General features: G+C 37.7%; 1 protein-coding gene across 4 annotated transcripts in view; it reads left to right on the top strand.

The window, feature by feature from the left end:
• Positions 1–22,798, top strand: part of Sk (small conductance calcium-activated potassium channel) — a 123,926-nt gene that overhangs the window by 31,845 nt on the left and 69,283 nt on the right. For 3 of the 4 annotated variants that reach the window (XM_083094578.1, XM_083094581.1, XM_083094579.1), the window contains exons 2-3: positions 10,942–11,479; positions 16,227–16,497. In XM_083094578.1, coding sequence (XP_082950704.1) covers positions 10,986–11,479; positions 16,227–16,497 — 765 coding nt within the window. In that variant the 5' untranslated portion in view covers positions 10,942–10,985. Of the gene's footprint in view, positions 1–4,940; positions 5,071–5,172; positions 5,471–6,707; positions 6,827–10,941; positions 11,480–16,226; positions 16,498–22,798 lie in introns of those variants that run through there. The other variant, XM_083094580.1, reaches the window with a different exon arrangement.

The raw sequence follows: 22,798 nt of genomic DNA, 5'->3' as shown, positions 1-22,798 counted from the left end.
CTGATAAAAAGTGTTCGGATATCATCGATAAATCTTTCATAATTCTGCGTTTTCATTTTTGCCGGAAAGCTTCTTCGGCGAGAGAGGGAAAGAGAGAAAAGAGCGGTAAGTGACAAATCGGAGACGACCGACTATTCGTGAGGCGGAAGTTTTGCCGGCGGAATATGAACCGTGGAAAGAAACAAGCGCGAAACAGAAATGCATCTCGCAAATACGTCTGGCGATACCCATCCGCGCTCACGCGGACGGAAAATGGCGTTCCGGCGCGATGCGTTTAGCGATCCGATGATGGAAGCACCGTTACGACGTATAAAAGCATCGCCGTCGCCGCCACCGCCGCCGCCGCCGTCGAGAGATCATCTATTTTTATACACGCCGGTTCAGGATCCGGATGATAAAGCACTCTTGGAACTTTGCACCCCTTCCCCTATTTATAAACCGGATTTGGCATCGTCAAGGCGAACGATGGATGCTGTTTCCATCCGCGGTGTAAATCTGATTAGGAAAAATTCCTACTTGTACGTGTTGATTCGCTCTGCGCAGCGTTGTTAATTAAATCGTAAATGAATAAGAGAAACGGACTGTTTTTTTTCTCTCTTCATGTTAAATTCCAAATTTACATCTTGAGCGAAAGAATGTAAAAATTGTTTATTTATTTATTTACATATAAATGCATGTAAATAAATAAATGAATAATAAGTTAAAACTAATTTGATTTATGGAGTTTATTAATAGATTAAATATTATAAATATGCTTACATCTTATATTATAATTTTTGCGAAATGAAGAAGATCTAATAATGAAAAATGTGTGACAAGAGCTTTTTTATTCTATCTATGAGGGAAAATTTGCCATTATATAAATAATTTGCGGAGAACTCCGAATCTAATTTTCTCGGGGATATACCTCCGCTCTCAGCAATTTACGTTGTTTATAAGACATTTCCACATTTCGCGCATATTTGATAAATTTTATAACAGAAAATATGATTTCTTTTTCTTTCGCTCTTTTCTTTTTTCATATGCCATCATAGAGAACTTCGTTTCACAGAAAATTCTCCGTTATAAAGCGCTCGGCGTAAGTAAGATGACCTGATTCAGCACGTCTATCCAACAAAATCCTCGGTGTATTAATTAGTCAGCAAAGCTTGACGTATATATACTGTGTATACTACATTGTGACTGCACGGCGATCGATCGCTCCGCATGGAGTACGCGTCGCGATAACGTACACTTTGTCCCGCTGCATTGCTCGTCAATAGATAGACGTAATTACGTTATCACGGCGTACATGGTTTCTCATCGAATCGGTACAATCGAACGATAATATAGGCTTAAAATTTCCGGACAAGTCTTTTCGATGTTACATGCGGAAGGCTCGAGAGTTTACAAGGTTTGTCAAGAAAAGGTTGTGTCAGAAAAGGAGTATTCATATTTTAAGGATCATTAAAATATATATATAATCGACCAAAACTAGCCAAAATTTTTGTTTATTTATTAAAAATTAATTTTTAATAAATGGTCGATTATATATATTTTTTAATGATCCTTTGATTATTCTACTAGCGATATTAAGATAATTTAAGAAATTCATATTTTATTTTCGATATCTTAATTTTATTCTTCAACATTTGGCAAATTATAAAATTATTTTGTAAACAAAAATCGTATATAGTTTAAGAACAGACAAGCTTAAATAGATGAGAAACTTTTTGGAATCCTGAATTTAAAAGGATTTAAAGACAATTCACGGATCTAAAAATGCGCAAATTTTGACGATATGTTAACAGACAGTTTCGAGAGTGCAAAGACTTCTGATGTTACTTGTGCGAAGAATTGTGATTTATCGGCTTGATTCTCGAATATTTCTTTCATTCCGCATCCGAAATGAACGGAAACATGGAACGTTCGTCGCTCGTTTATAATCCTTTAAACGCGAATCACCGGTGTGTCGCTTATCGTTAAGCGATGTCAGTTTCTGCGTCAGTTGGCGTCCATAGTTATTTAAAGGCATCGCGTCTGAGTGCTCCCGAAATAGTGTGACGTGGCTGACGTGGTTTGCACCGGTACGAGCGGTTTGCGTAAAGAGAGGATATTCAATTTTAACGTTCATTTCAACGAAAAGTTTAATTTTTGCAAAATTAAAATACGATAGATGCTTGAAAGAATATTAAACGTTCTAGTGATACTTATGGTCAGAATCGCTTTCATTATCTCTCGTTTTGCATCAGAAATCGGATACTATAAAGGTTTTGTAAACCTAGGTTTTTTACCTGTTTATATCGATAACGGTATAAAAGAAACTTGAGTTTTGTCCTTCTTCATTTTTCCCTCATTCGTGAAATCAAGTTCCAAAATAGACGCGACTGGATGGCACAATGTTCAATTTCCTCATTTATTGCAGGATTTTAGATTTCGCTCGCAAGCTAATGAGAATGACTTTCTACCGACAAGAATCTGCCATGTACGCCATTGACGTTCTTATTACAGTTGGATATTCCCGGCTAAATGAGAATCGACCCGGACATTAATCCGCTCGATTATTTCGTCTCGAGAGCAGAGGGAAGGGAAGAGATTCTATTGTAAAGCATTCAATTTTCGGTTAGTCAGCAGCTCGAAGATTAGCCTGCAACTTTTCAAGAAATCCCAATTGTACGAGAAATGATTGTCGAGGCTGCTTTTAATCACTTAGCGAGGCATTGTATCGTTTCGCGTTTCGTGCAATTTCGCTGGGTCGTGATGCAGCGGCCATGTTTGTAAAAAAAGCAAACTCCTTGCAAACTTTCAGCGATCTGCAAATGGTTGATAAAAAAATTCCGCTCTCAGAAGGCTGTTTACGTGTTGAATTTCGCCAACTTTTACGCGGTTTCATGTCGATTCAACTATTTCGCAATCACGCTCGGAGAGAAGCAAGTTTGGTAAGAAAGTTTCCTTGCACGCTTTGCTCCAATCTGGCTCGGACAATCTAACACGCTGGATACGACCATTTTTAGTCGAGTAACGCAGAGCGAGACCGATAAATTTCATGCGTTACTTTGCTCAATTTCTTCTCATTTTTAAACACGCAAAGTGGAGTTTCTAGAGCTAAAACATGCGCGATCGCCGAATGATTTAATAGACCCTTGGAATGTTGTATATTTTTCTCGTAAAAGAATATCCTTCGCGACACGTCGCGAATAAAGCGCCATTTTATCGCGTCCTGGAGAAGGTCTATTCGTGCACAGACTCTTGTAATTTCTCGAGAACAGTTGCGTACAAAGATACGCGCAAATAAGTCGCTATTGCGTTGGTGTCTGTGTCAAGATCGCGTCGGGAGTTTCTACTTCTTCGCGCCCTCTCGTAAGGGCCACTCGTCCTCGACGTTGTACCCTCCTTCATTCCTCGCTCTCGACCTTACTGCACTTGATTCACCCTCTGCTTTCACCCTTGCCGAGTACGTGCCATAACAAGACGAGGCATGAGACCGAGTATATGCGACCAAACAATTCTCGAGAGCGTAGCCGCTCGAAAAATAAGGCCGACCAATCACGATGGTGCAGTTCCTTATGCGATCTTCCCCGCGCAGTTAAATATTGACAGACCACAGGAATATTGGTTCTCGCAATTTCGCGATAGCACGATTTATTAGATCGGTAAAATAAATTAGGTTGATCTCGGTTATTGATTTTTCACTTTGGCGACGATTGATTTAAAGAAAATTGAAACGCGGCGATTTCGAGCAGACGTTAACAGAGTTATGCATACGCATAGTTAAAGAGAATTTGGACTCCAGAAAATTAATTTGTGATGTGAAAACAAACCGTGATGAAAAATCTCAACTGAAAATTGGACATGAAGATTGATTTGAAGAGAATTGAAATGCGACGATTTTGAACAAATATTAACAAAGTTGTGTATATGCGTAGTTGAAAAAAATTTAAAATCTAAAAAATTAATTTGCGATATGGAAATAGGATATGAAAAATCTGAATCGACATTTTCACGATTTTTTATTATACAGCGAATCAAAAGATGGAAATTTCGTGTAAGAGAATTGAGAAAGTAAAAACGCATCAATTTTTTTTATTATTCCATTGAATGAGGTTTATTCGTTTTCGTAATTTTACTGTGTCCTTTTTTAACGATAAGAACCCCTACTTATGAAGCGTGAAGTACACCTTTGTGATGTCATGCCTCGTAAAGTGATACTTTCTCTAAAGCCATTCTGGAACCTTAACAAGATATTATATGATGTAATTAAAGTAGCACATTCCTTGTGGAAGATTACTTATTTTCAGCTGCAGATCATTCATTAAACATCATATCACTTATTAAGAAAAAAATTTAGAGCAAATTTTTTTAAGTTAAAAATTTGGATATCGAGGAGTTTGATAGGAGTTAATTTGAATTTCGTAATTAAAAAGGGGTCAAATTTGCCTTTACTTTTATATTTCAAATATATAGACTTTGAAATATCAAAGAGTCTGAGCCTTTTAACCTTTTGAAATTTTGTAAAATGTAGAAAGGAAAGGAATAGGATATTACTTTATTCTATGATTAATTTATGAAAATTAAAGTGCTCATCTTTTTATTATCATTCGTATTTTTATTACCGTTTCGAGGACTCATAAGGTTTTGATCCGCCTAAGAAACAAAATTGGATATATACAATATATACACATATATATATATATAATCATTGAAGGTTAAGTTTATTTTGAAAATACGGTAGACAAAGCCGTTGCTAGGCGGTCTTGGTGATCTCGAGGATCCAATTGTCGAGGATTAAACGATGGCACGGATGAACTCGAGAAGCTATGGCCGTAATCACGTGCGATGGCACATGAATAAAGCAAACGTGTGCTAATGAGCGTCGACAGGAATAAGCAAGCAAGAAATCTCCGGTCAGAGAATCTATGAATATTAATGATTGCTCGATTTATCATTCGACAGATTTAAAAGTGACACACACAATTTTCTCGTGTGTGTCTATGTGTTTCATTTTATAATTTTATAAGGAATCCAGACATATCTCATTATATTCTGCCAAACTTAGGCAAACAATAATACCAAATAAACCCGTAATAGCAGGTAATAATGCTAATAATAGTATTTATTTGACATTAAGAGAACCTCTTCAAAGCTCAGTGAATTATATTCAGCGATTTAAAATGGAATATGTTTGTCTGGCAGATGTTCCCATCTGTTTCTCACGGTCACTTTGGAGATTTTAATGACTACGGGCGTGACATGTTCAACGAGTTGCCAAACTCTTAGAGGCGTAACGTCTCCACATCCTATTAACTCTGAACTAGAGTAACTTGGAAGATGTGCCGGTTGAATCCAAGATTGTCGAGCAAATTTGAAATTTTTATCACACCCGAAGCTTAAGTGTTCTTCAAATAAGTTTCACAGTTTCTCAACTTAGTTTGTGAGAATGCTGAGATGAGACGTTCATCAAAATTTACAACTTAATAATCACAAGAATATGGTATGTCTTCATCTGAAAATCCTGAATTAATCCTTAATTAATTATTTCGCCAAAATATTTATTAACCTCTTCACTGTCAGTGACCCCTATAAGGGTCAAAAAAATTCGTGCCATTTTTGCTTCATGGCCCCTATAGGGGCATCTTGAAAAAAACATGTTATTACTGTTACTGATTTGATTGTCCTTGGATATTTTAAGGTTTCTGAGGTCGCTGAATTCGAATCTGAAATCAGAATTTCGAACTTCAAAATGGCGGATCAAAATTCAAAATAATTTTGGATTTGAATAAAAATGGGTTTCTTATCGTTTTTGGGGTTGCCGAATTCGAATCTAATATCAGACTTTCCAAATTAAAAATTGCAAATTTATTATGGCGGACCAGAACAAATAGTTGCCATACATAAAAGATGTACACTTTTTTCTTCAATTACTTATAAATCCCGCTATCTGCCGAATTCAGAGTCACGAATTATCAAATCAAGCTGTTTACAGAAGTGGAAACGTATACCAGTTTTCAAGAAATAAAAAAAATAAAAAAACGAAGTCATTAGGTGCTTTCCATTTACATCAAAACTCAGATAAATCTCACTTCTTTAACATGAATGTTGAAGAAAGACAGAAGTGAGATTTATCTGAGTTTTGATGTAAATGGAAAGCACCTAATAACCGCCACATCCTCGATTCGTGACTGGGTTCGGCAGAGAGCGGGATTTAAAAATAATTGAAGAGAAAAATATACAACCTTTATGTATGTCAACTATTTGTTCGAACTCTGGTCCGCTATATTGGATTTGCCATTTTCAATTTGGAAAATCTGATATTTGCTTTGGATTTTGCAACCCCAAAAATGATACACATTTTTATTGAAATCCAAAATTATTTTGAATTTTGATCCGCCATATTGGATTCACCATTTTGAATTTTGTAATTCTGGCTTCAGATTCGGATTCGGCGACCTCAATAATATTTATACTGACGTATTCATGCAATTTTAAAAACTTTTTTCTTCAACACACTTTTGGCACGGAAAGTTTCTTTTCGCTGGACTGTGAAGGGATTAAGCATAATATCCATTCTCTTTAATAGCCATTATTTATCTTTTTGTTGCAAAATTATTGTGTCGCGATTATTTTCAATTATCTAATTTTTTTCTCACAATATTATTATTATTATTTTGATTAGTATTATTAATACAATAATATTATTATTTTGATTAATCGAGAATTCAAAATTTGAGGTCTTTCAAGATTGAAAAATGAAAAATTTCATGAGCAACAATATCGTCGGAAGCGGAAGAAGAAATCACCAGCCCTTGATAGACGTTCATTTTGGTTCACGTTATAACCGGCACGTGCGGTAAAGTGTGCATAACTCGAAATGACTGCGGTAAAGGGCGCGTAAAACGCCGACGGTTGACCGTCAATTGTCCGTCATAACTCTGGGGAAACGTGCGAGCTCCGTTTTACGTTGTATTACTTGGCGCGGCTCGCTTTAGAGTCGCAACCTTTACGGCGGTCGTCGCGCTGCGATGACTGACACTTTAATTCCCGGTTAATCTCGCGGAGAAATCGATTCGATAGGCCGACGCGCGGCTCGTGTGATAGTTTTAAGGACTAGGCTAATTTATTGCGAGCGTTGCATAGGGTCGCGTCACGCGACGCCGCGACCCATAAAGGGAAACGCGGAATGTCGGCAATTTTTTTCCCTCTGCGACACGTGACACAAACGACGTGTTTAATGTGCGATGAATTGCTTTTTGATGAAACTTTTTGTTTTCTCGTCAACGAAAAGCCGGTCCGGTTTAACGATTTTTTTATTATTAAAAAAGAGAGGAAATATTAAATTATTTATTTAGAGATGAATTTGAAATTTATTAATATATATCTCTCTCCTTTAGCGAAAACATGTCATCCGGGAAATTTACGTTTCGCGGAAAGTTCACTTGCAATGTTATCTCGAGTTTAACCTTTTGAAGTTAAACTAGCCTATAGCAGTTTTCTTTATCTATCCAACCTAGAGGCAGCTCATATTTATCGCTTGCCTCTATGCCCGGCCTAAGGGTCCGCGTTCTCGCGATAATATTGCAACCCGTATATGCAGTAGTAGCCATCGTCGGCGGACGAATGTTCCTTTCTTCCGCTTTGCATTATTTGCCACCGACGGTGACGACGACTAAAAGATTCGACCCGATTAGATAACGAAGTGTGCATCCAACATGCATGAGGTTCTGGGCTGGAACAAACTACGTCATTCAAATTGACGCACGATATCCGATTGCACACTCATTGTCAGATCGCGCTGTCGTTGTTCGAATTGGTCCATCTATCTCTGATTGCGAGGGAAATAAACAAGTGAAAACTTAAAAAGCGCGCGTAAAAGAGAGAGATGGATTATTATAGGTTTTTTTATATGGAATAGATTTTAAAGTATAATGCTAAAGGTTCGAAGGGAAGCCAATCTTGTTTTATTTTAATGCGCAACTGATCATCCGAAGTGAAAAGGGTCGGACGCCCTTCATTAAACTTGAATCGACCAATTTTAAAATCGACTTTCTAATATTGAAGGCATTTTAATGCGTTGAATAGGCTCTGAATTTTTTTCTTCCTTTTCTTTCATTTTCCTCTCTTCCACTCGGGATTTTTTACGTTATTATTAAACCGGCACTCGCGAGAGCTCGCGATCGAAATGAAAGAGTTGAACCAGCGCGACGAATTCCACCTCGTTAGCGGGTCGCGACCATCGACTGTCGACTGTACAAATTACTACACTCTTTTTTTTCCTTCTCTCTCTCTTCCGTGCTCTCTAATTACGAGGCCGGAGGCGACTCTAACGAGTTCGCGAGCGACGCTCGTGATCGCTTTCATAAAGTCACTCGACTTTATTCCACGGGGGATCAAAACGCGCGCGTGTTCGCGTGCTAGAATCATCCGGCCATCTATCTATCCGGTGTCTCGTTTCATCCGAATGACAAGACAGTCACAGGGGAAAGTGCATGCTTGCGCTACCTCTTTGTACGAAACACCCAAGAGCTTCGTTTAACCTATAGATTGCATGATCCGCCTCACATATGGAAATATAACGTGAGTCATTCATTCGTTCAATTATTCACGCTTATATTCTCCTGGGGAACCCGAAGCTGCACTTTTTACGCGATGGAAGGGGCAAGAACTCGACGAATTTTGATACAAAATGTCGAGATGTTGGAGAAATTAATGGATAGTATTTGAAAAGACGTTGCTTAATTAATTAATCTAAATATTACTTTAACATTATTTATTAATATTTTTATCAATAAATTGCTCTCGTATATTCATCGATTAAAAATATATAAAATAAAATAAATACAAACGTACATTTCGTTATTTTCCCATTAAAAACTATCACTCTGAAACTATCAATTTATCTCTGTCATTTTTCGCTCGATATAGTTTGTCTCAGAGAGGGATATTGCTGTATATTACATATTTTCCATTTTCAATAACATTTTCGCGGAAATCGCAAAAGCGTATCTGGAGAGAAATTTTCCGTGTCCGTTAGGTGTGTCGACCGATATCGACCCTTCACCTTCTCCACGACGGAGATGACGACCTCACCTGTATTTCGACGGCGAAAAATTACTCGGCGAGTCCCAGGAGCAGTATAAGGGCTCTCGAGGATGAAGTAGCGAGCGAAAGAGGCGGGAAGTCGCTGAAAAATTGAACATACGAAGAAGGACATAAGTTTTGCGTAGCTCTCGCGCGAGTTGCGTGGTTTCTCCCATGTTTTATGCCATAACCACTTTTACGTGTGTAAAATACACCGTGTCGCTCGAGGATCGGATATTGATCCAGGGAAAACTTAAACTTTGCTTTATTCTCTCGCGTATACTAAACATGACCGTTTGTTTCTTATTCCTTGAAAATGGGATATAAATATCAGAATTTAAGTTAAAATATAGGATATAAAAATTAGATGCTTTTATTCTCAATTATCGATATTTTTTCAAATTATATTAAACATGCAGGAAATAATACACATCAATTTCATGTTAAATGTATGCTTTTATGAATTTATTATTGATTTACTTATTTAAACAATAAATTACATATATCGTACAATATATTTTTCGTATCTTTAATCAATTTGGAATTACCTAGGTGGTCATGTCCCGCTGACAATGGAAGACTTTCGCGCTAATGCATTAAATTAAGTGGAAAAGGATGTTAGATCTTAGCGAAAGACAGATGAACGAGGATGTGACTCTAATAAAGGTGGTCGCCTTTTATGGTCGCTCTTAACGTCAGTCGTAATTTTGCTTGTACAATCGTTCGCTTTATATGCTTAGCGATCATTTAATTGCGCTAATGTGGTTTTTATACGATTGTATTCCGTCATGAAATTACTTTACTAACGGCCCCATTTTACGATCCGAGATCCAATTTTCCACGCGGGTGTTAAGACGAAATTTTTCTTTGTATAAAAAAAAAGTGCCTGCAAAGTTGACGGCTTACTTGGATTAGCCGAGTGTAAAATTGAGCCAACGGAAGGGCGAACAAAGTTATTACGAATGCTAGAAAGTCGCGAATTTATTATCAAGAGAGACTCGACTCCCCGATGGGAGCAGAGGCAACTTTGCAATTTCTCAGCCACACCACTTTGCAGCAGTTATCCTCCGATAAAAATTGAATGCGGAACCGTCACTTTTTGGCGTCCAAATTCAACATGAAACTTTTATTAAAGCAAGATACATTTAATATTGATCTGCATATCGATTTTATTTGCCTCTCGTTTTTAATTCAGTTCGGTCTCGATGCAACGTCCGCCGTAAATAAATAATCCCCGTAAAGCCCCGTTTACCGTCTCGTGTCCCGCGCCCCAAATAGATCACCCGCTATGTGTTAAATGGCCGACGATGCTAGTAGTTTGGCAAATCTTGCGGCCTGCCACCGTCGGTGCATCTCACGCCGGAAATCTCGAAAGGCCACAAACCGGGGACCTGGCACGGCCATCGTTTGCGGTCGATACTCTCGAAACACTTTTGGTGATATTCGAAATTTGCCACGAGTGCCATTCGGCGACAGCCCGGAAACCGATATTCACGTAGATATCTCTCGAACTCGTGCTTCGCCGTTAATTCTACAAATATATAGACACGATCCTTGCGGAGGAAATCAAATTCTTGATTTTCCAGGATGAAAATGAATGACGGGGAATGATTTATACGCGACAGGGAATGAAATTGATGAAACAAACCAAGCGAAGAAATAATTTGTAAGATCAGTTTTATTAAATGCTGGCGAGTTTGATTTCTTCGAGCTCTTTAATAAACCCGAGGAAAGATTAGAATTAGGACTTATTGTTCGCATCTGTGATCTCCCGAGCGACTAGACGTTTGCAAGTGAAATTAGTTAAAGGCGATGCGCCAATTTCCACTGATGCTTGACACTTGAATCGGAATCGGAGATGATTAAAGACTCTCTCGTCTGTTCCAGGGGATGGCGACGTAAAGTAGCGGCGGATTACTAGCCGGCACGAGATGAACACGAACGGGAACGCGGTTGCGCAGGAAGATGGTGCCGGTACCGATTACGGCGGTAACGAGGAGACGGCGGCGCTGCTCGGCAGGCCGCCGCCGCCGCCGGTCGTGGTGGCCGCGGCGTCTCAGGGCAAGCCGGTGCTGACGCGGCAGGATCGGGCAACCTTCCTGGTCGCCTCGCCGCAACTGTCCGTGTCCGGGCTCGGCGGCTCCGAGGAGAGCGGCACCAACGAGGACCCGGCGACCAGATCGGTACCGGACATCGAGCTTCACTGCCGGCTGGACGGCGAGCCGCAGCCGTCGCCGCCGCCGCCGCCCCCGCCGCAGATTCAGCAACCGATTCAGCCCCAGCAGCAGCAGTCGCAGCTACAGGCATTGCCGGCGTCCTACGGCAGCCGCTCCTCCAGGCAGTCGCATCAGTACAGATGTAGGTGCGACCGAAGAGACTCTCTCGCGCCCACCTCTGCCCTTCACTTGGCCCGCAGTGTCTCCAGGTAGGGAAACAGAAATGATGCAATCTCCTTTAAAGGGTTATACCTAGTCAGCAAGTCGAGAAAAACGTATTTTTGGGGAATTTAAAAAAACTGTTAGGTATTTTTATTTCATCGATTCTTTATCATAATATATATATCTATCAAAGAAGTTTTCATAATTTTTTCAATTAAAAATATCGAGAAATGTAGGCACAGTAGCTATTTTCCAGAGACATCTTTTTTCGGAGGCGCTTGGCGGTGAGCAAGATTGCTCGGAGCTGGATCATCTGAAATAAAAAATTCAAAAGGATTTAGCTTTCGTATGAATTGATCTAGTCGATGAACGAAGGGATTTTAATTTTGATGAAACCTTTTTTCTTTATTAACAAAAGAACGAAAAGTTTTAACACAAAAAATTCGTATTTTTGCGTCAAATGTCTGTCACATTGTCAAAAATCAATTTTTTGTAAAATCCTTCGTTCACCGACTAGATCAGTTCATACGAAAGCTAAATCCTTTTGAACTTTTTATTTCAGATGATCCAGCTCCGAGCAATCTTGTTCACCGCCAAGCGACTCCGAAAAAAGATGTCTCTGGAAAATAGCTACTGTGCCTACATTTCTCGATATTTTTAATTGAAAAAATTATGAAAACTTGTTTGATAGATATATATTATGATAAAGAATCGATGAAATAAAAATACCTAACAGTTCTTTTTTAAATTCCCCAAAAATACGTGTGTTTTTTTCGACTTGCTGACTAGGTATAACCCCTTAAAAAAAATGAGTAAATAAGGGAAGAAGGGAGTAAATACGTTCTTTGCTAAAAAGTAAAGAAATGAAAGATAAACGCAGGGAGAGAAAAGTAAGATACAATATGATATATCGAAACATGTCGGGAATCGTGTGTAATATCGTATTCTGATAGTGTTCAGTTTATCTTTCCAATATTATCGATATTAAACTAACAATTATTTTCAACGAATAAATATTTAGAAACATTTGATTGCATCTTACGTAAAATTTCCTACAGTGAAGGAAAATGTATATATACAGGGTGTTTCTTAATAAGTGCGAAAAATTTTAAGAGGTGATTCTTTGTCGAAAATTAAGGGGTTTTTTCCTCCAAAAATGGGGGTAAAAATTAGGTTCTTATTTTTTTCTCAAATTTGGAACAAGTTAAAGAAATGAAATTAGGTGGATATTTTCTACTAATAAAAAGGTTATTTATTAATATTTTTTTCAGCCTCCCATATTATAAGGGGATGAAACTAGCAACCCCTATTCAATTTTTTATTACAACTTTTTAATGTTTATATGAAAAATCCCCCGTAATTTTCGACAAAGAATCATCTCCTAAAATTTTTCGCACTTATTAAGAAACACCCTGTAGGTTATATACTTATATGCGATTATTAATATACGGCATTTATTTTTCATAAGTAAATCTTTGCGATTTTTATTAACACACACACATTACCTACGCAGCTGTTTCAAGAATGAAAAATAATGAGTGCTTTGCAGTTTTACATACTAATGCACGTGTTTTGTACATAATTAACGAGAAATAAAATTGGAAATATAAAGTATAAAGTGCGCTTACATTTATATTTTATATTTTTAATTTTAATAAAATGAATATTACCGTGAACAGTCGATTGTTCTTTGCAACATATTGCATATTATAGTTGTCGTTTCCGTTAAATAGCGGTATATAATTTTAAAAACCAAGCATGCTCGTTGAAATGAACGATAATCGTGGCTCTTTTATATTCATTCTACAACACGAGCTAAAGGAAAAAAATGAGGCGAGCATATTTCATAAAACACATACATGCATGCATGCATACATGCATTACATTTATATTTACGACGTACAAGGGAGTTAATCCAGGAAAACTTGCACATGCTTAAAAAGGAACAGCAGTTGTATAAGTTTAAGCACGTGTGGAAAGTTTTGACTCGTAATTGACAAAGTTTAACTACTCCGCGAACACAAGTCGGCCACGCTGCCGTGAACTTGCGTTTAAATGTAATAGAATTGGAGCGAATAGTCGCAGACAGAGTTTTCGATTGAAGATGAGCACGAAACGGAAACTCGCTTCACAAATTTCCGATGCCGATTATGATTTTAATTTTCTCTTATGCCAATAGCATGGATTATCCCGTTTGTTTATCCAGCATCGATACGTCATTCTCCCTCCCTCTCTCTCTGAAATGCTAATCTTCCAGATGTCGTAATAAAAGATGTCCGATATTTATCGAATGTATCTCGTCCCGAGCTTCCGGCTTTGCAATTTTCGCAATGCATGAAAATGTTATTCGCTGCGCGAGGAGAAAAATCTTTAGAGCGTGCGATTTAATTTTTCATTATGTGGCAGACTCTGAGATTAAGGGATTTTTATCCGGAGCGCAGAGAAGAATCTATTCGCGAAATAGCTGCGCGAATCGGCCACTTTTATCTAAGTGCGCCCGGCAATTCGCCGAGAATCACCGTCCTTTCTCGGAGAAATGCGTTGCTCTCGGAAAAATGCGACGTCTCTGTTTCCTTAGACGAGGATCGCCCAAGCGGAATGGGCTTTCCTTCTGGTCGGTCTAAGGAAATTCCTTCCCCTGTCGCCGTCGCGAATTTCTAGGATGATCTCATGCACTGGCTCGAAAGTTGAGCCGCGAAATTTTACGTCGTCCTGCAGCTCGAACTTTCGGAGGAAATATACGTCGCGAAGGTTGTTGGGAAGATAGAAAAAGGACATGTAAAAAAATATCGTTACTGAGAATTCCCGACGTGAAAATCGCGTTGATCCTTTTCTTTATTTTACGATCGCTTTTCAGCCACCATGATTTTATTAGTTGTTAAAATCTATTGGAGGATGCTAGATTCTCCATTTTTATCTCCAATTTTTAAATATTGAGTTTGAAATCAAATAAAGTTAATCAGAAATTAAAAAATTGAGTAAATTTCAATTAAAACTAATGAGTTGAGGCACCGATAATAATGATATTCTTAAGAAAATTGAAAAACTGTAATAAAAAGTTTAGTAAAGAAGATTTGAACATGTTTACAGCGAGCACAACTTTTTAATTCTAAATTTATCATATTTTAAAATTTTCATTTAAAGCTTATATCAAAAGTTTCAAGAAAAAAACTTTTTGTTCTGAAAGATTTTATGAATGTATAAGACTTGTAAAAGATCAGAGACCGAATGGTACCGTGTCGATATAGTGTTTTCGTTGTATTATATTCATTTATTAAGAAAGATACGCTTTGTAAACACATCTTTTATGCTTGTGACGTAAAATATTGAATCATGAATAAAAGATCCATTGTTATTCCGAAAAGCCATTCAGAAGCTAAGGGACTTCACTTTTCACCTAAAGTCGAAGGCGCGACGGTTAATGATATCTCTAGACGACAGCCTCGCACTATATTTGTCCTGTAAAAGCCGAAGGCTCTTGGCTTAGGGTGTTTTCAGACAAAGAGAACCCTAGTCATATTCTGTACATATTCTAACGACAAAATTGAATTACCCGTATTCAACAGACGGAGTTTGCCAGAATCTCAGTAATTTCATCAGCAATTTCCTGCACACTCTGGTCTCCTAGAAATGACGTATTTATAATAGAAGAGATTATATTTGTTATATATTTTCCACGATAAACTTGGAACTCAATTTTAACAGATTTAATGAGTGAAATTATTCTATAACTTTATAATGATCTTTGCAATCGATTAGAAAATAAAATGTTTATTAAAATAAAATAGAGTTGGAGTTAGAATTCAAGAGAGATATTTTTCAGGTTTAAATTTAGAGAAATTTGTTAATTCAAAGCTTTGCTCATGATTTGAAAATTATCGGTGCCTGAATATCTCGGAATAATTATTTTAAATATCTGCGGCTGAAGAGTGCCTTTGAGACACTACGAATGCTACCAATTTAGTGGGGCAGTTTTCAATGAAATTAGTCCACGGACGGGTGGCCATGTGCAATATTGGATAGCGTATTTGAGACTATCAATTCGACTTTATAGTTCACGCCAGCCATAAAATTATACCGACTATAAACGATTCGAGAGCAGCCGATTACAGCGATATTACATATTTCCGAATAAAATTACGAATAACTCGACTTTTTTTCTTATTTAATGTTTTTATCGCATAATCTCGCTATTAATCGTATCAAGCTAAATATTGTCATATTTAAATATTAGCTAACAAGTAATTTTTAAAATAAGAATAAAAAGGATAAAATTGTCGATAAATAAAATAGCGTATGACATTAAATTTAGTTAAAAGTTCATTTTTTATTTACTATAGGAATAAAGTAAAAAATAAAAAATTTAAAAAAAATCTCTTGACAGCTGAATAGGAAACAAATTAAGTCAAAATTTTAACATTAAATTTAAAAATTTTAAAAGCCAAATACAGTTTTCAAAAAAAATATTCTCTGACAAGATTACTCGTCCGATATGTTTACCAGGAATATCCTCTCGAAAGAGAGTTTTTCTAGAAATCAGAAGTCTCAAGTAATCGAGTTAAAATACTCTTGAGGGATCGCGAGTTTGCTTTGCTTTTGCCCGGAAATCCAAATTACAAACAGATTCGGAAATAAGGATCAATTTATCGTTAAATTATAAATATACGTAGAAGGCCAGATATCGAAACGAGGCCGGATCAAACTAAGACTCGAGATGGATCTTAGGAAGAAGGTCGAGATCCCTCTCTTCCCGTTTGAAGCGGATGTAACCAGCTTGGTTTTCTCTTTGCAAAGGGAGAGCGTGAAGAGCGGCCACCACTGTTGCCCGTGTCAGGCGCCGCCGCCGCCGGTGCTGGTCACCACGTCGCCCAACGCGCGCATAATACGGCAGAGCTCGCAGCCGGAGGCGTCCGCGTGTTGCTGCTCCGGCTGTTGCTGCCCGTTGCACACCGGCGCGGCGCCGAGCGCCGCCTCGCTGCGGCAGCTACGCGAGCCAGGTGACGGGATCGCCGGCATCGCCGCCGACTCGCTGCGGATCAATGGCGGCATCCGACAGTTCCGCCAGGTAAGCTAGCCAGCCATTCCCTCGCTTCCAACCTCGCCGACGAGGCCGAGTCTAATGACACGCACGTGCGCACGTGTGTCTGTGATGCAAGAATACCCAGCTTTTGATCGACAGGTATCTTTGGGTGAGAATTTAATCGGGAATTTAATGAATATAATGTATCCCATTCGAATTTTTTTTTCATCGGTTTACCTCTCGCAAATATTTCTTGATGTGACACGTTAATTGCGACTTACAATTAGTTAAAATGAAGGGAGCAAGCGCGGAAATTCGTATGAATGAACGCAGATTATCGTTGGAAATCAACGCTCGATTAATCACGCCGCCATTATTACGCAATTGGTATTCTTATATCATGGACAAAGAGCATTACCTGTGCGCGGTACAGCACCACCGAACTCACCCCCTTTTACCGCCATCCTGCCTCTTTCCATAACACTCCCACACACGTGTCTATTTGCCCGCCTTTCTCTCGTGTTCGTGTTTGTTTTCGTTTCCCGGTGAGTTTGTGAAGAAGGAGGAAGAGAAAAGATTGTATTTAATTGGTAAACGGTTTTGTTGAATGAGAGCGAATCTCGATGGAATATCTCAATGTTACTTAAGTATCTCTTTCTGGATATAAATGGACATCTAATAGACATTTTTGCAACGATTTTTCTTCAAGTTCCCTAGACTTCTTTTGTATTATTTGATTTGGTTTAATATAACTATTCTCTCTGTTTTCTCGGTACATAAAAAATTTTACAAGAGATGTTGATAAAGTTTGTAAAGATTTCTATCTTTAAAAAATTCTCAGAAGATAAGAATGCAATAAAGATTGCAGTAAAATTATAATTATAGTTATAGATTGCTATAATTATAATTCTTTTCACTTTCTCTCTTTCTCTCTTTCTCTCTCTTTCTCTCTTTTTCCTTGAGCTTGTCCTTTATTGTTGCTCCTCCGGTTCTCTTCATGCATGTTTTCTCATATATATGTTCTCATCTTTTTCATTGTTCGTGTCTTCAGTGTCATTGTTTTACTGTCAATTTGCTCAACTCTTTTATTGGTGTTTTTTCACTCGTTACATTCCTATTCGTATATCATATCTGTGTGTTCGTGGCGTCGTTTATGTATCGAATGTGTATTGTAACGTTTCTTGTCTTTCTCTCTCTTTCTCTTTTATCATTCGTTTGAACTTGTTTCGAGAGACAGATCTCTCCCTCTTTTATTCTCCAGTGCATCCTATCTGCCAGCTTTCTTTTCACCCTCTCGCTAGAGAGATTTACCGGCGTAAGTCCGGAATTGTAAAAGTGTATGATGCGCCGAGGAAGGATATACACAGGTTTTATAGGATCGAAATTTACAGCGTGAGCTTTATGAGAATAGCGAATTGCGTTGCTTTCGTTACGAAGAAGATCCGTGACGACTCTTCTCATCTCGATCTCATCGTTATCCGTGGAAGGTTGATGGTTTGTCACGATGATAAGGATGTCTGTTGAAGTTTCACGTGTCTCATTTTGATTCGTTGGGTCTCCTTTTTTTATGATTTCCACGCAAATCTGCGTCTGTTGGATTGAAAGATTTACGATGGATACAAAAAATTGTCAGTTTGCTAATTTCTAGGATTAAAAAAATCTCTTTCGAAAAACTTGCAAAATCAAAGATTTGTAATTTAACGAGATCTATTGAGTCGATAAAGTAAAATATTCAAGGATTTTTCAAGCTAGTAATTTTTTAAATCTATAGTTCGATATTCGGAAAGCTGTAAAAATGTATCAATTTTTTAAGTACACAAGTATTAGAAAAAAGCAAGACAATGTTTTGTGAATTGGAAAAATATGCTTCACGAATTTGTAAATCTGTCAAATACAAGAATTTATGATTTTTGGATTCAGAAATCCAATCGATATGCAGTTAATACGAGGATACAAATCTCTCTGCACCCTTATCGGTGGAGTTTACCTATCGCCACCTGGTGGAGGGTGGAAAGAACAACAGAGAACCACCCTTAAGTGGTGTAGCTAGAGAATTATACCGGCGGAGAACGCAACGGTCGACGTTTGCTCGACGTTCGATATCTTACTCGTTGGATTTTTTGCCTCGTGTCGTAAAAATCCTGACGGATACAGATGGCAGTCGTTGTAAAAACAATCCTCTTGAAGGGATTCCTGAGCTTGAGTGGCGGCGTCTTAATTCTTTTTGGGCCAAACACATGTCTTGTGAAATATTTTTTTCTAATTTCTTAAATCTATGATGTATATAAATATAAATAAATAGAAAAAATTGTAACATATATAATTAAATATTTTTTATCAGTAAATTTTAGATGCTCCGATGAAAGTTAAATAAATTCTGAAAAGGAAAATAATTTTAAAGAAATTATCTAAATATATTGCAAGAGATGCATGAATTTATTTTTTTATATTTCTAAATAATTGCAATTCTCAAAATCATTATTTTAATTATCATAAAAAATATTAAAAGCAATCTTTACATTAAATTTCATTTAAAATAGCTCGACAATATATGATTGTACAATTCTTCTTTTCTCGTTGAGGGACACTCAACTGTGTGATAGCCTCGCTCTAATTTTTTTCTGGCTATATTCGTAATTTGCTTAGTCTCTAAAATAGAAGTCCTCTCGGAGCGAGAGCGTAAACCGAAATTTCTGTCTTCATTAAACGAGAGATTCGCGTCGCAAAAATAGACCAAGAAGGGAGGGAGCTTGGTGAATAGGGATAGCGGGGAACATTTCTCTTGACATTGTTAGTTTAATTATGTCTCCTTGGCGCATGGAAACGCGCCTGCGGGGTGATAGTCCTTTCGCTGATGAGGCTTCTGGTGGTGTTTTTGGCTACTGGCCAACCAGGATACGTTCTCATGCATGAAATGGAGATTTGCTACGACCAGAACCCCTTGACATTTTCCCACGAGTTGGGCAATTGTTGGAAAATGCAAAATTGATCAATTAAAATATATACATACGACACAGATAATGCATGCTGTATTTTTATAAATGCATTCTCAATCAATCAATCGTTTCAATTCACTCGTGATTTTTATTCTTTTCGCGAATTCATTATACGTATGAATATGCATTTCTATTATTATTTTTTATCGGTATTTATAAATTAATATACATACGTAACAATTCTCTGGAATTATATTTTTTACATGCTAAATACATTATAAAATCTCTCACAAAACCATCGAGTGTTTTTCCGATACAAATTATTTCTTATTCTCATTGCAAAAGGATTAAGTACAGTCGAACAATTTGTTATCGGCAAAATGTCAGGGAGTTTTGAAACAGCATGTTCGTGTAGCGACACTTTTGCTTTTGCATTTTGATCACGTGTGAACGATTGCAATCGTACGTTTTTCTCGATCGTGTTTTATATTTTTAATTTATTATGAATTTAGAACTACGTGAATATAGAAGGTGTATTTTCGCGGCTGTAAAAATAGAGTTTTCACTTGGAATCGTGTTTTTGCTTGAAAGCGATGTCGCCGCGATTTTTCGCAATATTTTTTTCATTTTTCGATTTCTTTTTTCTCTCTCTTGTATCGTCGTTTTGATATAAAATAGTTTACATTGTGCCAAATCTAGACGTTATAACTTTTGCTTAGTTGTGTGGAAAAAAAAACGCACAACAATCTGTTAGTCTGTTATGCGATAAACTCGTATGTGTATTGTTTGTTTCTTTAGAAAACAATAATTCTGAAAACTTTATTGTAGAATAATTTTCATTATAAAATAATTTAAGTAATTACGATAGATAATATTTTGAAAAAAAAAAAAAATTTATTCTACATATGTATAAATATTATTAACAAGATTTTTGTCGAATAATTTTATATACTTTTTAATACTCTATAGAATAAATATAAAATTACATAAACCAGTATACATATTATAATTATCGTGTCGCGAAAAACGCTGATCACAGCACTTTTAAAATTGTTATTTAGACAAAATTGCAAATTGAGTTATATTTTTCAAAGGTGCGAACATTGTGAGTTTCTCCAACGTAAATACTCGAAAATTATTGCCTTAACATTCAAAAATGACAAGAAACAGTTTTAGGTATGCGAGATGCATATCTGCAGCTCGCAGTGCATACTATGGCGTACTATTCTTACGTGTCGGATATTTAATATCGCGCAATTTCCAGGACATTCTATCTCCTGCTTAACGACCGGAGAAGAGTATCTTGATAGCAGTCCAAGGCGTGAGATCTTTTCGCTGACCCTAACAAACCACACCGGCACTTTCGCGATTGTACTCGTGACCAACCCTCGGTTATTGTTGTTTGTTTAGACCTGCGCGAGGATGTGAGAAATTACTAGATACATTCGCGAGTCACTTTAATTTCTATCGCCGCAAGAATTTATACAGATGGGAAAAATAATTATCCAGGCAGAAATGAATTTTTTTAAACTAATTGGCGAAATTTAATGAAATTTTGAACAGCTTTCAATTATAAAAATTTGAATGTGATAGAGCTCGCTTTTAATTAAAGGAAACTTTCATGTAGAACTTTAATTCTCGTGATTAAATTGCAAAATTCTTTAATATTAAGAATTTTCTCGAGCAAAAGCTGTGTGCGAACTGAGTAATAAATAAATGGAGCAACGCGGCGAGTCCATGTATTATACTTCATTAGTTAATTAATTGTTAAGTAATTGCGCGAAATAGAGGGCATGTAAGCGCGATGAGATGTTCGACGTTGTTCCGTGAGCTTTTCAGGTATTCAGCATCGGTTTTCTATTTGTCCCAGGGACCCGCTCCTTCTCATTATGTGGGATTAAACAGAAAGGATTCTGACCGTGAGCTTTTTTCCCCGCGGGGCCTCGAATTTGAATCTTTCATCGCGCGCTCCGCATATTAGCTCGCGGAACAACTTTTAATTTCGCGTCTGTCCCATAAGGATAATAGCCTGCATTTGCATAAGGATAACTTTCAGCCGTTTCACGCTCCAAACTATTCCGCGAGATCACCGACCGTGTTCTTAATCGGCGACAAAAATATCGTCGAGATTGTAAAGCGTAAAATAAATTTTGTATCTCGTATCTTGGCGCGAAAATATTCGAGTCGTAAATTATTTCCTTCTAATTGACGCAATTCTTGTCACGTTACATTTGCGCGATTGAATAATTAAGAGCAGGAGCGGTAATTAAAAGTCGAACGGCCAATTTATGCGTGCTCGGTTATTTAATTTGTTACGTCATTCTTGCTTACATCAAACTTATTATTAACCTGAATTAATTGACTTCATGCTCGTAACGAACTATGCAAAGTCCTCCCTCTTGAGAGACGCGCTTGAACAAGACAATATTACGGAACGTTTCTCGAGCGAGGAATTTGCAGGCTGCAATTTACTCGCCTTCGAGTGGTAAATCGTCGTGCCACTTTTTCCGTCTTCGGCGAATCGCTTTGGTATCCATCGCACGAGGGGCAGAGGGGGTGGATAGCGTTGGAATTCGCAGTTACTTTAATGCTCTCCTCTTCAACTTTGTCGATTGGTCCATCGGACTTTCTTCCCCCTCGGTCGTGGAAGACTCGGCCGTGATGAGAACCGAATTATTCGTCGTCGCGAAGCCAGAATACGCGGCCGGTAATTAGTGCGGCGCGGCTAATTAAGCGGAGAGAAACTTAATCAATGTCTCGGTTCCTTCGCGCCGCGGACTCGGTTATTACGCGCATTAATTCCGTGCCCCGCGGCAAGATGTCGGTAAATGGAGAGGAGTCGGCGGTAATTTTTCAACGCTCTCCTTTGAGCGAATATTAATCGCGACGGAGATGGAACGTCCGCAAAATCGTTGGTGCACAATGCAGCAAAATTTATCATCTGTCTTCTAATCTGGTTTATCTTTGTGCGGGATTTTATTAGCCGCTGATTTTTTTGCCAATTGAACGATGAAATTTAAACATGAATTAATTTACTTCAACTTCTGTGCGACAAGGATAATATGTCTTTGCGGCTCGTCGACGATTCGATTGCCCGCAAAAAATCGCTCGTGCACAATTTATCATCTGTCTTCTAATCTGGTTTATCTTTGTGCGGGATTTTATTAGCCGCTGATTCTTTTGCCAATTGAACGATGAAATTAAAACATGAATTAATTTACTTCAACTTTTGTGCGACAAGGATAATATGTCTTTGCGGCTCGTCGACGATTCGATTGCCCGCAAAAAATCGCTCGTGCACAATGTAGCAAAATTTATTATCTGTCTTCTAATCTGGTTTATCTTTGTGCGGGATTTTATTAGCCGCTGATTCTTTTGCCAATTGAACGATGAAATTTAAACATGAATTA

Source organism: Camponotus vicinus, unplaced genomic scaffold (genome assembly GCF_025532165.1).
Source record: "Camponotus vicinus isolate PSW18456_S1 unplaced genomic scaffold, iyCamVici1.0 SCAF_3, whole genome shotgun sequence".
Lineage (NCBI taxonomy): Eukaryota > Metazoa > Arthropoda > Insecta > Hymenoptera > Formicidae > Camponotus > Camponotus vicinus.
This window is presented reverse-complemented; position numbering and strand designations above follow the sequence as displayed.